We start from the raw sequence: 16,817 nt of genomic DNA on the forward strand, positions 1-16,817 counted from the left end.
ATTCACCATAGGTTCGGCTGTTTCTACTGTCACCAATACCATCCACCACTTCTGCTCTTCATCCAAGTCTCCCTCCGAAGAGGAGAAGTTGATTGTGCCAATATAAAATTTTCTGACTCTACAACATGACATCCATTGTTACATAAACTCGTTTTTTGTTGGGTCATAACAACGATATCCTTTCTTGTTGGTACCATACCCCAAAAAATACACCGAACTGCACAAGGTTCAAGTTTGGTCCGTTGATTTTTATGTAGATGAACAAATGCAACGCACCCGAATACACATGGTTGAATTAGTAATAGAAATGGTAAAGTAACATGTTGTGATAGAACCTGTAATGGAGTTTTGAAATTCAAAACCTTAGAGGGCATTCGGTTCATCAAATAGACAGACGCACCCGAATAACGTGTTGAATTAGTAATAGAAATGGTAAAGTACATGTTGTGATAGAACCTGTAATGGAGTTTGAAATTCAAAACCTTAGAGGGCATTCGGTTCATCAAATAGACAGCAGTAACAAAACATCATCCCAATGGCGACCAGGTGCTTTGAGCCAATAATAATGCACGTGCAGTTTCTAGAATATGTCGATTTTTCCGTTCGGGCTACTCCATTTTGTTGCGGAGTTTGACTACATGGAAGACTCATGGAGAAGGACCATTTCTTTGAAAGTATTCTAAGAAATCTCGATTCATATACTCTCCCCCATTGTCAGATCGAAGAATACGGATTTTTGCTGAAAATTGGTTTTGAACCATAGCATGAAATGCTTGAAATACACCAAATACCTCATCCTTTCGTTTCAATAAGTATAACCAAGTCATCCACGTACAATCATCTACAAAAGTCAACAAACCATGTATACCCAAAACAGTTTGTAATAAGGGATGGTCCCCAAACTCAGAGTGGATTAGATTAAACAGAATATCACTTTTATTAAAACTGATTCGAAACGGTACACGATGACTCTTGGCAAAAATGCAAATCTCACATCTGAAATCTGAATGTCTCAAAGTTGAAAATAACTGCGGAAATAAATGCTTCATGTAGCTAAATGAGGGATGTCCTAATCGATAATGCCATAGCCAAATCTGTTCTTTGCTTGCACTAAATGTGCGACTCACAGTATTAACTCTGCCTGAACTGAAGTCGTCCATGTAGTATAACCCCTCTCTCTTAGTACCACGCCCAATGATCTCCTTCGTGAGAATATCCTAAAAAAGACAAAATTGTGGATACATTAGTGCTACACAGTTGAGCTCTTCGATGGCTTGACCCACAGATAATAGTTTACTGGACAGAGATGGTACTAATAGAGTATTAGGCAATGAAATTGATGGAGATATATCTACGGTTCCAGCTCCTGTAACTGGATACATAACTCCATTGGCTTGAATATACTAGTCCGCCTTGGTTCTGTCAGTTTCACAATATCCTCCGGATAAAATGTCATATGATCAATGGCTCCAGAGTCCACTATCCAGTCATTATTATCGCCTCCTTTAGAAACAAGTAAGGCACTAGCGTTGTTACCTTGATTACCAGGAGGGGCAGGCATGAGTTCATTTGAATTCACTAGTGGAGCAAGTGAAAGTTCTGGTTCTTTAGTTACAGGTTGTTCTCCCTTATCCGTGGTTGTTCCTCCTGTAAATGCACATTCTGCATTAACCATGGCTGCTCTTCCAGTTCCACCAGCAGACTCTTTGGACTTTCGTGCCTTAAGTTCTGTCCACCATTCTGGGTAACCATGCAACTTAAAACATGTTTCACGGGTATGTTTCATGTTCCCACAGTAAGAGCATCCGTTACTTCCTCCTTCCATTTGTCCTTTAGCCTTTGAAAAATTCAGTTTTCCCCCATGTGGTGAAGAATTCCCTAGTTTGGCCACCTGAAATGTAAACTGATTCTGTGAACTATTTCTCATTCCTCTCGAGATCATAGCAGCAGCTGGAATGGTTCCATTATTTGACAGCATGACTGTCTGCCTGATGTCTTCCCTTCTAACATATGCATACGCCTGTTCCACAGATGGGAATGGTTTTAGTTGAAGAACGTCGTTTCTGATCTTGTCAAGCCTGTCATCTAATCCATCAAGGAAAGTATACACTCTATCCTCTTGCAAGAGAGTGTTATATTTTTGTATGTCATGAACACATTCCATCGGGTTCCCCAGACACCTTGGAGACAATTGTAATATGTCTCAATTGGTTCCCCAGATTGCTTCATTCTAGTCACTCGTCTCTTCAAATCATAAACTTGGGATGCATCAGTTCCATCAAAATAGGTTGTAGCAATTGAATCCCATACCTGTTTTGCCGTGGGAAATCGAATGAGGTTGTTGACTAATGATGGATTCATTGAGCCAATTAACCATCCCTTCACGACAGAGTTCTCTGTCCTCCATCTCCTGAATGAAGGAGCAGCCGATTCTGGTCGTGGAAAGTCACCATTTATATATCCTAGCTTGTCTTTTCCTGAGATGAACATCTCAACAATTTGGGACCACAAAGCATAATTGGTACCATCCAATTTGATACCAATCTGTGTTACAGTTATATCCTGCATTACTGCTGGAGTCTGATTCTGGTTTATGGCTTGATTCACTCTTGCCATAAGATCTTCAAAGTTTTCAGTTGTATTAGGTTGCTCTGGTTCAACCAAGTCGGTTGGTGTTGCCATCGCCTCCATTGTCAGATGTTGCTAGCAGAGATCAGACAAAGGATCTCAGCTCTGATACGATGTAAACCTAACGAGATTTCATTCAAGAATTCTTTCTTAGTTTATTTCTAATACTTGCTCTATACACATACAACGCAGCTACCGCCTCTACTAGCTGTCTTTGGAAAGAAATCAAATACTATCCCATAACAATCGGGATTTACATAAATAGAAGATATACTAGAATATTACATCTATAGTTTCCTGTTGTGTGTAGGTTTGTACAGCTCATGCCAACAATTATAAGGGAAAGGTACTAATTTTCATTGTTGCTTATTTCAAGTGTTGTATCTAGAATCATGTCACGTTAATGCTGATGGCATGACACGACACGACATATCTTCATCTTTATTTTTCTGGAAACAAGGACTATTTTCTAAAGCTTTATAAAAACCAGTTTGTATTATACGTGGATACAATTTGATTTTTATAATACATTGTTTGATATGAAATAGTTATATCACAAGAAGAATCAAAACTTTCAAGTGTGCTGTGATATTTACTTTTCCCTTTTCTTATCATTCTTACCTCATGTAAAATTTTTACTTGTGGCTTCTTTAAAGTAGAAGGCTGCTGAAACAAAGTTGTTGACCAAGTTTACATATGGAGGTAATTTTTTTTTTCTTTTCATTATTGTAATTTGTACCTTTTATATATATGTCATTCGTTTTACTCTTCTTAGCAACTGAAATCTAAGAAAGCTGTCCTAAAACTTTTGAATTTGGAAAACTATAAAATTTCCTTCATGTAAAATGCTATTATGATATATTGGTTTCATCCTTTATATCTTAATACTCTTTTCATTGCATTTAATCATCAAAATCTTGCAGTTTAGAATGCTAGTGTATTTATTGGTTAATATCATGGATAAATGTGTTTTTTATAGCTGACAACGTATTACTATCTTATATTATGGATTATAGTAACTGTAAATCTGATGAAATATTTTTTGTTTCCTTGTTTAGGAGTGGCTCTCCGGTCTGGGTTTATTTATGGAAGTCGCAATGTTGGAAGTGTGAAGTTATCTCTTGGTGTAATTGGTTCTCCGTTGGAGATGGTAAGTTCTTGTGCATCCTTGTATATTTATCTAGATTACTAAGTTATCCCAAATTACACTTGAATGATGTACATCCAAACCTGAAGTTTTTGGCAGATTGAGGTTAGCCGATCAAAGTCATTGCCTTTACAATCCCCCCCTGTGATGACTTTTCAATTTCTCAATATTTGTGGTCCTCCTCTATGCATCAGATCATAAATTTAATATTATAGATGGATTTACAAATAATATATATTAATGGAATTAACATGTTTCTAATTCTATATGTAAAAGTAACACATCATTGTATTTTTTTTATAATATTTAACTTTTTTTTCCTTTGTAATTTATTTTTGTTTATGTTTACCGATGGATACAATGAAAGAATAGTCTATCAGGAAATTCACCGTAATCTACTAACATAAAAATTATATCGATATTTCCATTTATATTTACCAGTTTTATAGTAGTGAAGGTAATAACAATTTGTAATGACCTTAATTGCAACTCTACATCATATGCATATTGATCTATTTCCTGCTTTCGGGTAAATTTTGAATAGAAATTTGATAATTTTATTAAGGAGTAAGGAGGATTAAATTGAGTTGCATTATTAAAATGGAAGGCGATATATTTTGGACTTTGATAACTAGTTGATCAAATGTTTTACCTCCTTGCTTCCTGTCAAAAAACCAATTCAACCCAAAAACTTAAATTTTTAGGTAAGGTCTCAAGATATGATTTATATAATTTTCTAACACACCTCCTCAAGTAAAAATCCTTTTGCGCTTGAAATTTGCACAAACTCATATTACCTTATATTTGGTTTTTATCAAATAAATAGAGATAATGAGATTCGAACTCATGACCGCTTGGTCATTAAGGCTCTAATACCATGTTAAGGAACCAATTCAAAATCTATTAGGTAAGATCTGGAGATATGATTTATATAATTCTCTAACACTCATCATTTCCTTTTCTTCTTCTTGCTATAGCAATTTCTAACCTTCATTTATAGTTACTAGTTCAAGGTTTTTTCCTTTAAGTTTATGGCACTTCTATGGTGGTTGGTGACTGGGGTTCAACCATTTTAAGTTTGTTCTTAATTTCTTTGAAGGATGGAGACTTTCAGAATCTCGAGAAAGAACTAAAATAATGGCTTATCTTTGACAACATGCAGTTAAGATATAAATTTCCTTTGTAATAGTCAATAGATGGGACTGATTTCTCAATCATTGAACACTAAAACTGGAATTGATGGACTTAATCATAAATTAATTACTTTAATCTGTAAGACCGAAACTTTTGGCCCAAACCTAAGCCCAAGTCAGCCCAAACCCAACCTAAGTTAACCTAGGTATTTAAGGAAGAGATGCAAGAGAATTCCTTTTCTCTTTTCTAATTCTTGTAGCCGCCATGACCCTCCCCTCCTCAAACCAAAGATTTTAGTTTTTGATCTTGAGTTTTTGGTTCAAGAAAAGTGGAAATAGCAAGTAAGTGGTTCTCTTTCATATTACTTTCGATTATAGTTTGCTTATGGAATGATTAAAGAAGAGATTAGAGTTTATAAGGATTGAAATTTATGTTGTTAAGATTGATTTATGATTATTAAGGGTTTAATGTTAGGTGATTGATTATTATGTTGTTAAAAATAAGGATTTGTGAGTTGATTTGTTTAAATTGATTTTTATGGGTTAAGAAATTAATTTTAACCTTGCTGGAAAATCTGGACAGAATAGCCTTGAGGTTGAAGATGACCAAATTTTATTTTGGTCCTTGATTTATAAAAAAAAGTTCAGTTTAGTCCCTAAACTTTAGAAAAATTATGATTTGACCCCTAAATGTATTTTCAGATTCTGGACAGTGTTATTATGAGGTTAAGGATGATGAATCTCAGTTTGAAAATTTATTTGGAATATTTTCAGTTTGGTCCCTCAATTTTAGGAATTTACATTTTAGTCCATGAACTTTTTGAAAATTACAATTCAGCCCCTGGTTCGTTCTAGACAGAATTTAGGATGGTTTATGGGTGCAAATTCAGTATGGTTATGTATTTATAGTTTGGTCCTCCAATTTTGATAAAATTACGTTTTGGTCCCTGTTTTGGAAAATTGGCGTTTTAGTCCATAAACTTAGGAGACTAAATCTGGTTTTATTTTATGCATTGGGATCTTTTTTTTGAGTTTTTTTTTAGTATATTTCATATATTATTGTAGGTTCTCCTAACGATCTTCAATAGGAATATTTTCGGGTCTTTCATCTAACATTCCTTTTAGTTCTATATTTTATGGGGTGAGTGAGAAAATCTTTAATATATATATGTGTGTGTGTGTTGATTATACGTTGAGTACAACCAGTAAATTTCTTGATTATTATATATATTGCTTTATTTTTCGACTACTCATTTATTCTTGAATTTGCACTCGCAATTTGTTGAACTAAATTCTATTTGATATGATATACATTTCTTTAATGATTATGTGAATATCTATTATACCTTGATATAGGACTTGTCAGTAACTCCATGCTAACAGAGAGTAGTTAGCTTATGTGCACATAGTATTCTGTATACCTAGATGGTGAGAGAGGCATTAGCCTGTGGCGACTAATCATCCCACAATGGTCACCTTCGGGGTGTCATTTGGTCATTTTTGAGTATCATCTGATCTCTGACATTTATTCTACTACTTTATGATAATATGTTTAGTGTGTATATGTATATGTATATGTATATCAAGATAAATCGTCTTGCAAACTATTAATATCTAAAATATCTAAAATGTATATTAAATGTTATTCCCTCACTGAGTTGGTTGAACTCACCTCTCATTCTTAATATTATTTCAGGTTCTTAGTTTCTGATAGCAGTTGGACTTTGTTGAGTGTTCCTGCTTTTTCAGTTTCGGTCGGTATGCCTTGCTTGTTTTGCGAGGCTTTCTTTTTAGTTTTGATTCGATGTCTTAGAGGCTCCACTATTACCTTGTTTTAATTAAGTATTATAGATTATTGTTTTTGTTTTAATTACTAATGAGGAGTTTTAAACTATCTTTTGGTTTCATCAATTTTGAATAATATAATATTTCTGAAGATTATAAATGCTACGTATTTTTGAATAAATTGTTCTTTTAATATGTTCATTTTGAGGCTTAGCATAGGTTGGGTATCCTTTCGACACCACTCCTACGTTAGTAGTCATGGATCCGGGTCGTGACATAATCAATCCAAGCTGACTAGCTTTCTGCATCCCGCATTATGTCTACAAGCAAGCAATAATAGGATTTAAAATCCAAGTTGACATTTTTCTTTCCGCAGCTAATAATTTATCCTCCTAGCAATCACAATAAAATGGAAGAAAATAGTCTTCTTGTGATGGGCATGCATCATCAATCCAAATGAAACCCTTGATTAAAATTGAAAGAATGATTTAGAAAACAGTTTTATAATTATATATATACACCACCATCATTTGGATTCTTTTCTTGAATTTGTTGCGTTAGTCATAATTTTTTAAACTATGTCAGGGTTCACCAAGGCAAGGGGCAAGTTAGGGGCAAGAGGGTTGACCTCAAATTTTTTTTTAAAAAAGAATTAAAATGAAAATGTTTTGATAATTTTTTAAAAAAAATTTACAAGTTGAGTTTTTTATTTTTATTTTTTTTCAATCAAAACCAATTTAGGCTCCAAATCAACACATCAAGGGTATCTGAATTTTGAAACAATGGCGTTGGTCATCAGGTCAGAAGAATAAAGGCTACCTAACATCCAAGGCACTAGGTGCTGGGGATATCTGAACCGGAGGAGAGCCTACACTTCTTCTTAAAAATCTATGAACATAAGAAAATAGTACATAAATAATACTATTTTCAATTCGAAACTCTAAATTATTTGATTATATATGAATCCATCTTGACCTCATTTCTTGTCATCTTGGGTAAACTGTTGAGAAACACCTCAATCTCTTAAGCTACAGAAAAATCTATGGTGATTTTTCTTTTTTTTGTGGGGGGGGAGGGGGGGGTGTAGCAGCAGCTAGGAAAAAGCTTGCAGCAGCAGTGTAAAACACGATTGAATTAGTCGAGACAACGATGTGTCTTGAAAACAAAATCTTGTGACATAACAAAGGAAGCCACAACTAAAATAGATGATTGGCATATTCGAACCTTGTCCTAAACCATAGACAATTAAGCATGCACTGTTTAATGATTCCCTGCCAAGAAAAATATTAAAAAGAAACTGATTTGTGATCTTCAATTTTTGGGTCTAAGACTTGACGTTATGCTAACTGATTTATATTTTATTACGATTACGTAAGGTACACTGGTTTTCTTAGCTTCAGCTTGTTGAAGAAGGCCTTGTATGATTTTTCAAACAAGCGAGAAAAAGCCCGGTGCTTTCTCTTAGCAAAACCTAAAAACATTAATGAAGCAAGCAATATCTGAGTAAACTCAAACTCGAGAAGGTATGTCGGAACGAAACCCTTTACCACCAACATCTCAAGAATTTAGGGGATCTATGCTAATCTGGCGTAACTACAAGCTTGAATATTCAATAACTAACCACAAATACTTTGATTTAGTCAAGGGTAAACGATGGTGAAATAACCAATAAGACAAGGGATATTTATCATTGATCGGTTCAAGGCGAATTCCGACAGATTTGAGAACTAATTTGTCATATGTGACCAATACGTCCAAGGGCCTCTGTCTTACATGCAACAACATGCGCTGCGACATTGACTGTATATATATATATAAAATTGTAGCTCTAGAAAAATTTAAACGTTTTTAGGACTGTACACATATTTTATATGTGTATCTTCTATAAAAAAAAAAATATAAGATGATGATGCACACTTGGTGACTTGTTTTTTTATTGATAAAGGTATTTTAAATTAATTTATACATTAATTGAAATTAAATCTTCTTTGGACAATATAAAAAATACATCTCACATTTACTTCGTCTTAATGTTAGCCTAGATGTTTAAATTCAAAAAATCAATATTAAATGGAACAAATTTTCTTAACCATCAAATTAACTCCTTAGAATTACTTGTGTCATGCCATGTAAAGCTATAACCACACCATAGAAAGCATGTCAATTGCTTTTTTATTTGATAATAAGAGATATTATTAGCTTCTTTTATAATAATAATCTTAATCAGGGGTGGAGATAGGGAGCAAGTAGGGACTCGAGCCTCTACAAAAAAAATTAAACCTTTTTAGGATTGTACACATATTTTATATGTGTATCTTCTATTAAAAAAATAAAAAAAAAATAAGTTTTGATATTTCCCAATAAAATTGTACACACACCTTCTATTTGAAAGAATTCAATAAATTCTTCTTCAATGTATATGTAAATCGCAATCGTAAAATTGTAGCCCCTGCAGGACCCACGTCCATGTAACCTTCTCCAATTTATTAATATGATTTGATTCAAACAATCAAATCATGCAATTTCCTAGTAATTACAATCTCTAATCTTCTCCTCGAGAACTGGTCCAAGCTCTTCTCCTTCAAGGCTTTAGTTTCACCTTATAAATAACACTTCCTTCCTTCCAAGCTTAAACCGAGAAAACTAGCTAGAATCAGCTCAAACATATATAGGTGGACAACAAGATGATCATGAAAAAATACTCTTTAAATCCTGTTCTATCTTTCTTTTTCTTCCTTTCTTTGATGATTTTGTTCTTAGAAATGGGGGTGGCCCAGAGCACAACATCTACAATCCCAGTGAATGTAGGAGTGGTTCTTGACTTGGCTTCTTTGGGTGCCAAAATTGCTTCTTTCGGACTTCTATGCCTCTCATGCTCATGGTGACTACAAAACTAGACTGGTCCTCAACACCAGGGACTCAAAGAAAGATGTTATTGGTGCAGCTGCTGCAGGTTACCTCTCTGCCGGCCCCTTCTCTTAATTATCATCTCTTTTCTCCAATTATGAATCATTGCTCACCATTTCTTACTGCTAATTATTGACCTCCTCATGCAACGTTTTAACAGTAGAGATTTTTACCTTCCGTATTAATTATCTGAGGTTCTTGACCTGCAAATCTCTAGTTTGTTCATAGATATGAGAGTATATATACCGTTGCATGCTTGTTATATTCTTCTTTTCAAGCTAAGGGTATTCTCAGAGAAACCTGCACATATCTAGACAAACTCTCATTCTGATCGTGTTTACGTAAGCCATTCACGCTTGAACCGGTTTATATAACTACTATAAGAACTCATTTAACTTAAACTCTTAGATTAAGATGATTATTTGGCATTTGTTAGGAACGTATGTGGGAAGCTTATCCGCAATCAACACCTTAGGACCAAGAAGGACACGTTTTATCTAAGCCTTACTTTGATAATGAAGGACTTGCTGGTTTAACTTTCTGCTAGGCAACGATAAGGTGGGTCAAAACACACAAAAGTCGTCTATCGTGAGCTGTAATATTGTAAACCAGAAATCCCCCCCCCCCCCGGCGGGATATTTAGAATTGGTCTCGTAAGTGGAAGCTAATATAATAGCAATTACATAAGAAACATAAAAATTTAAATGATTTAAAAAAATGCAGTTACGAACTTTAATTTATAATTTTATTATCTAAAAATTAGTATATAATGATTATTTTTTCAAGAGGTTTATAAAAACATTTAAATAGGTTAATAAAACTTATATCTACTAGAAATAACTTAAAATAAAAAAACATCAAGAAAATTAAAATAAAATCCTAAAAAACCATAAAAAAATCCTAGGAAAATAACAAAATTGATTTAAACAGCAATTTCCGAGCCTAATTCTAAAAAAAAATCTAACAATTTGATAAGCGACACAGTTATCTTATTATTAAGATAACATGAAAAAATTTGATTTTGTTTTAACAATTGAATTTCTTAATATTTTAATTTTAAAATACTAATCTAGTTTGATGAGACCACATTTTATCTTAAATCTAGATATATCCCACCAGTTCATAAAAATATTTTATACATAATTATATAATTCATATAATTTATCAAGAATTATATAAGATTGCATCAATTTGTGTATGTCATAAGTAGCTTATCAGCATGCCTAATCACTTGTGGATTATTAATAATTTAGAATTGAACTCATTGAATAATTTGTTTAACTTTTCACTTGTCTTATCAGCCACCTTCTTATATGTAATTAACAGCCTGAGATGATAAGTTTGGCACTGTCTATTTTAATTGTTTAGGACTGCTACGCCGAGCATTGCATTATACTTTAATCATCATTCAATGATAATCACGTGGTTACCATGTCAATCTATAAATTATTTTTGTTCATATAGAAGCCCTAGTTCTTGCATTATACATGCATGTATACTCACCAGTTAATAAGCCAGTTTTCCCTCAAGTTAAAACAAAAGTTCATGCTCTGCTTAAAAAGTTTGGATTGATAGTGAAAGAAATATATAGCTCGATCAGCATGGATTGCTAGACAAATGCATGTTAATTTTCGGATGTCATGTCATTTCTTGATTTATAAGGTACTAGTGTTTAGCTGTTATCTCGAAAAAAAAAAATCAAGAAAAAAAAACATGTTTTTTGTTTTTCTTATTTTAAAATGATACAAATTCACTATAAAACTGTCAAGAAACATGTTTATTTTATGTATAAGTCGTACTAGAATACTAACCAAATCCAACATAAGATGTAGAGCAAAAGAGAAGAGCTCACAGATAATAAAACGTGACTGCAGAATGATCATCCTATAAGAAACTGTGATCCTTTGCTTGATCGTTCTCTGCTGCAGAAGTCTTTAATTTTTCTAATCTCCTTTCGAAATGCAGCCCTGGACTTGATAAAAAATGTGGAAGTGCAAGCAATTTTAGGGCCAAATACATCAATGCAAGCCAATTTTGTTATTGACCTTGGAGAAAAAGCTCGGGTGCCAATTATATCTTTTTCTGCAACAAGTCCTTCTCTTACTTCCATCAGGAGTTCATATTTCTTGCGAGCAACACAAAATGATTCAGCTCAAGTGAATGCCATAAGTGCTATAGTTCAAGCCTTTGGATGGAGAGAAGCGGTGCCCATCTACATTGACAATGAATATGGAGAGGGAATCATACCTTATTTAATTGATGCTCTGCAAGACGTTGATGCTCGAGTGCCCTACCGGAGTGTCATTTCTCCATCGGCCACTGATGATCAAATTGTTGAGGAGCTTTATAAGTTGATGACAATGCAGACTAGAGTTTTCATTGTGCATATGTATCCCTCTCTAGGCACTCGGGTTTTCACCAAAGCAAAAGAGATTGGAATGATGAGTGAAGGCTATGTTTGGATCGTGACTGATGGTCTGAGTGTTGATTTCTTGAGTTCACCAAATCATTCTGTCACCGATACTATCCAAGGAGTTTTGGGTATAAAACCTTATGTTCCAAGAACAAAAGAGCTTGAATATTTTCGAGCTCGGTGGAAGAGGCAATTCCTACGAGATAATCCAAATAAAATTGATGCTGAGTTGAACATTTATGGACTCCTGGCCTATGATGCCACTACAGCATTGGCCTTGGCAGTTGAGAAAGCCGGCACTACAAATTTTGGCTTCCAAATGGCAAATGTTTCTAGCAATTCATCAACAGATCTGGCAACTCTTGGCATCTTTTTAAATGGTCCAAACATTCTTCAAGCTTTATCGAACGCTAGTTTCAAAGGCCTTACAGGAGATTACCTTTTTGTTGATGGGCAGTTGCAATCACCAGCTTTTCAGATAGTTAATGTGAACGGAAATGGAGGAAGAGGGATTGGATTTTGGACGCCAACAGAAAGAGTTGTGAAAACACTGAATCCGAGAATAAATAAACGTATGAATTCAACTTCTACTTCCAGAGTTTCAACTGTAATTTTTCCTGGGGATACAACTGTGGTTCCCAAGGGTTGGGAGATTCCCACAAACGAGAACAAGTTGAAAATAGGAGTGCCTGTGAAGTATGGCTTCAGTGAGTTTGTAGCAGTAACAAAAGATCCTGGTTCCAACACCACAACATTCAACGGATTCTGCATAGATGTTTTTGATGCTGTAGTCAGAGCATTGCCTTATGCTTTGCCTTATGAATACATCCCCTTTGCCAACTCTGACGGCGAACCTGCTGGAACGTACAACGATCTGGTCTATCAAGTGTACTTGAAGGTAAGACTTGCTCTCTCCTTTTCTGTTCTTGTAACTATATCACATTGAATATCATTTGCATTGAAGTATTTTTTGTTTATTGCCAACAGAATTATGATGCCGTGGTTGGAGACATAACTATTGTCTACAACCGGTCCTTGTACATCGACTATACCTTGCCTTTCACAGAAAGTGGTGTCTCCATGATTGTTCCGATTGCAGACAACAACAGCAAAAATGCATGGGTCTTCATGAAACCTTTGACATGGGACCTTTGGGTGACCAGTTTTTTGTTCTTTGTTTTCATTGGATTTGTGGTCTGGGTTCTTGAGCACAGAATAAATGAAGATTTTCGAGGGTCAGCTTCAGATCAAGCTGGCACTAGTTTCTGGTTTTCCTTCTCAACTATGGTTTTTGCACAACGTAATCTCCCTTCCCTTGTGAACTTTCCTTCTACTGTTGTACTAGCACTCCATATATATAGACACCAAATTGACTTTATGTTTATATTTACAGGGGAGAGAGTGGTTAGCAACTTGTCTAGGGCGGTGATACTCATCGGTGTTTTGTTGTGTTGATCCTCACGCAGAGTTACACCGCTAGTTTAACAAGCCTACTTACCTTCGAGCAGCTGCAGCCTACAGTTACTGATGTCCGTGTGCTCATTAAGAAAGGGGAGTATGTGGGCTACCAGAAGGGTTCTTTTGTTCTAGGACTCTTGTTAGACTTGGGGTTCGACAAGTCCAAGCTCTTGGAGTATAGTTCTGCAGAAGAATGCCACCGTCTTTTCTCCAAAGGAAGTGGAAATGGTGGTATTGCTGCTGCTTTCGACGAACTGGCATATATAAAGCTCATTCTGTCAAGATGTTGCTCCAAATATACCATGATTGATCCTAAATTTAAAACCGGCGGTTTAGGCTTTGTAAGCTCACTTTCCTATCTTGTTATTTCCATTTACTCTGGCTAATAAGTGCATAGTTTCTCATGTATCCTTTCTTTTTTTAACTTCAGGTCTTCCCTAAAGGTTCTCCTCTAGTGCCTCATATATCGAGGGCAATTTTAAATGTGACCGAGGGAGATGAAATGAAGCAAATAGAGGGCGCATGGTTTGGCAAAAACAGCACCTGTCCAGAATCCGGCTCCTCAATTTCATCTAATAGCCTTAGTCTCAAGAGTTTCTGGGGGTTATTTTTAATTGCAGGACTAGCTGCATTGTTAGCTCTCATTATCTTCATAGTATCGTTTGTTTACCGAGAAAGAAACGTCTTGAGGTCCTCTGATTCCACAGCTTCAATATGGAGTAGAATTGAAAACTTCTTTAGAATTTTCATTCAAAGGGACTCGACAAAGTGATCCGAATGATAGAAATGGCATCAGTCTGCCAACTATGTGTGAGCCAAGCCCATCAGCCTATTCAGTTGACACGGAATATCCTGCCAATCGATCTTCTGCAAGCTATGATTCTAGTCCAAATAGGGAAGCACCTCAATAGGTAGTAATAGATATCGATCAGCTTACCAACCGAAATCAGGAGAGACCGGCAGCTTTGGAAATGGACCGTGAAAATAATTGACTTTTAGGTTATCATTTGACACTTCTGACACCAGTAGTCATTAGCATTGTAAAGAAATGGAATTACTGTATTAAAAACACATGTAAGCGAGATGATTTTACTAAGATTTAAGTAGGTTTAAACTGGGTTTCAGAAATTGAGCTACTTTATATTTCTTGCCCTCTGTTTTTCTCTTTGAGTTACTGAGGAGCATCTGACATTACCTTCTGTACCTTCATATTTGTGATATACTTCTTGCCTTTTCTTACAAGTCCTAACTTAAAAAAGAACCCAGAGATTTGCCTAGTGTTGAAGACTACTCTAGGAATCCACGAGTCCTTTTTTGCTATTCTATTATCATCAAATAAATGTTGAGCTAGTCTATAGGAATAAATTAGTTAGTTAAGATATTATTTGCTGATTTGATGCTTTATTAGAGCATTTCGGTTGATTGTTCTTCTGAAGTTTCAATGAATAAAATAGTAACTCAAGTCTGTATAACAGCAGCAGACTATTATCATAAAATGCTCTCTTGTTTTCTTTTCTTCCTTTTAAAATCATTAATTGATATCAAAGCAACTTGTATTAGGAGACTTACAATGAAAGCTGAAGCAAGCTTCTCTCATATAACTCCTTTTATCTTTGATGAAGAAAATTATCAACTTTGAGTTGTGAAAATGAAAACTTATATGAAGGCATTAGATATTTGGAAAGTTGTTGAAGAAGATTATGATGTTTCTTTATTACCAAATAACCCAACCATGACTTAGATCAAAAGCCACCAAGAAAGAAAAACCAAAGCTTATTAGATAATCATCAATCCTACTATACCAGGCTCTAGGTATCTATTTTAAACCATAAAAAGCTTTCTTCAGCAAATAAACTTTATCTTCTTCTCTCTAAACCATAAATCTAGCTGGTTGTTCAACATAAATCTAGAAAAGAAAATTAAAAGCAAAAGCATACTTGTTTGTTGTTGTTTCAACAACCTTTTTCATAAGAATCATGTCTATCAAATCAGCAAAGGATGTTTGGGACTATCTGAAGGAAGAATATGTAGGAGATGAAAGGATACATGATATGCAAATGTCTGTCAAAGTACCATTTCAACCCAATAGCTTAAGCTACTAGGTAAGGTCTTAGGATATGATTTAGATTATTCTCTAACATACCCCTTCAAGTGAAAGCCCTTTAGGCTTGAAACTTGCACAAGATCACATTACTTCGTTCTTATTTTTTATCAAATAAATAGGGATGGTGATATTCAAACTTGTGACCGCTTGGTCATCAAAGCTCTGATAGCATGTCAAAGTACCATCTCAACCCAATAACTTAAGCTGCTAGGTGAAGTCTTAGGATATGATTTATATTAATGCTAAATTTAATAAGAAAATTTGAGCTACAAAGAATGAAAGAATCTGAGACTATCAAGGAGTACTCAAATAAATTGCTTGCTATAGCTAATAAGGTTAAATTACTTGGTATTACATCCACAAACTCCAGAAATGTTGAGAACCTTAAATGCCCTCAGCCTTTGTTCCAGGGCAACCCATTTGTCCAGACCATCTTCTTTTAGCATATTGTTCTTTTGAAATTTCTTTATTGTAAGGTCAATGATAGATGATATTTTTATGGGATATACTGGTTGAGCAAATTGGGAATACATAGCATGTTGAGACACCTCATTTGCCCCCAAATTATGTGGATTTAAGAGCATAGGTTTAGGCTGAGCTATAAATTCCTCCCTACATGACCATATAAAAGCTATTGAGATGTGTTTGGTATCTATTGTAGTCATTCCTAAGAAATTTAGGGTGCCAGAATTCATCAAATATATAGGAACTGAATGCCTTATAACTCATCTCAGGGCATACTGCAACAAAATAGTTGAGGTACTCTATGACGAGAAACTGTTGATTTATTTCTTTCAAGATAGTTTGAGTGACGTTACCCTTACTTGGTATATACGGTTGGACAATACCAAGATAAAAAAGTGAAAGGACTTAGTTGATGCCTTTATTAGGCAATATAAGTTCAATATGGACGTGGGCCCTAATAGATCAAGCTTGCAAGCTATGGAAAAGGACACCAAGGAGTCCATAAGAGAATACACTCAAAGGTGGCGTCAGATTGCCGCACAAGTTTATCCTCCTTTATTGGCAAAGAAGATGATCAACTTGTTTGTCAACACTTTCAAGGTCCCGTACTTTGAATACTTGGTTGGAAGCTCTACACAACATTTTTATGACCTGGTCGCTATAGCTGAGATGATCGAACAAGCTATCCATTTAGGAAGGGTTGCTGACTCGACTGAAAAGAAAACGTTTCCTTTCTTTGATTTACGATCAAAATTTCCTGAAAGGGATTCCCTCTAA

At 34.9% G+C, this 16,817-nt stretch overlaps 2 protein-coding genes across 2 annotated transcripts; one reads left to right on the forward strand and one right to left on the reverse strand.

The window, feature by feature from the left end:
- Nucleotides 1-1,351: 1,351 nt before the first annotated feature.
- Nucleotides 1,352-2,682, reverse strand: LOC140955709 (uncharacterized). The gene is made up of 2 exons (XM_073409888.1): nt 2,181-2,682; nt 1,352-2,085 (listed from the first exon to the last, which is right to left on the reverse strand). The coding sequence occupies exons 1-2, from the start codon at nt 2,680-2,682 to the stop codon at nt 1,352-1,354; spliced, it is 1,236 nt and encodes a 411-aa protein (XP_073265989.1).
- An 8,939-nt stretch (nt 2,683-11,621) lies between these two features.
- Nucleotides 11,622-14,243, forward strand: LOC118042129 (glutamate receptor 2.8-like). Its single transcript, XM_073409889.1, is given in 5 exon segments — nt 11,622-12,911; nt 13,001-13,313; nt 13,407-13,448; nt 13,451-13,812; nt 13,902-14,243. Coding segments are annotated over 5 exon segments (2,349 nt in total).
- Nucleotides 14,244-16,817: the final 2,574 nt, after the last annotated feature.

The sequence above is a fragment of the Populus alba genome, chromosome 6 (genome assembly GCF_005239225.2).
Source record: "Populus alba chromosome 6, ASM523922v2, whole genome shotgun sequence".
NCBI lineage: Eukaryota > Viridiplantae > Streptophyta > Magnoliopsida > Malpighiales > Salicaceae > Populus > Populus alba.

What these genes read in the sequence shown, in the direction of transcription:
- LOC140955709 (XM_073409888.1), bottom strand. Translation starts at nt 2,682, where the DNA reads ATGGCAACACCAACCGACTTGGTTGAACCAGAGCAACCTAATACAACT. An exon ending in ATATTACAATTGTCTCCAAG is followed by an intron (nt 2,086 to 2,180) that starts GTGTCTGGGGAA and finishes TTGATGGATTAG; the next exon opens with ATGACAGGCTTGACAAGATC.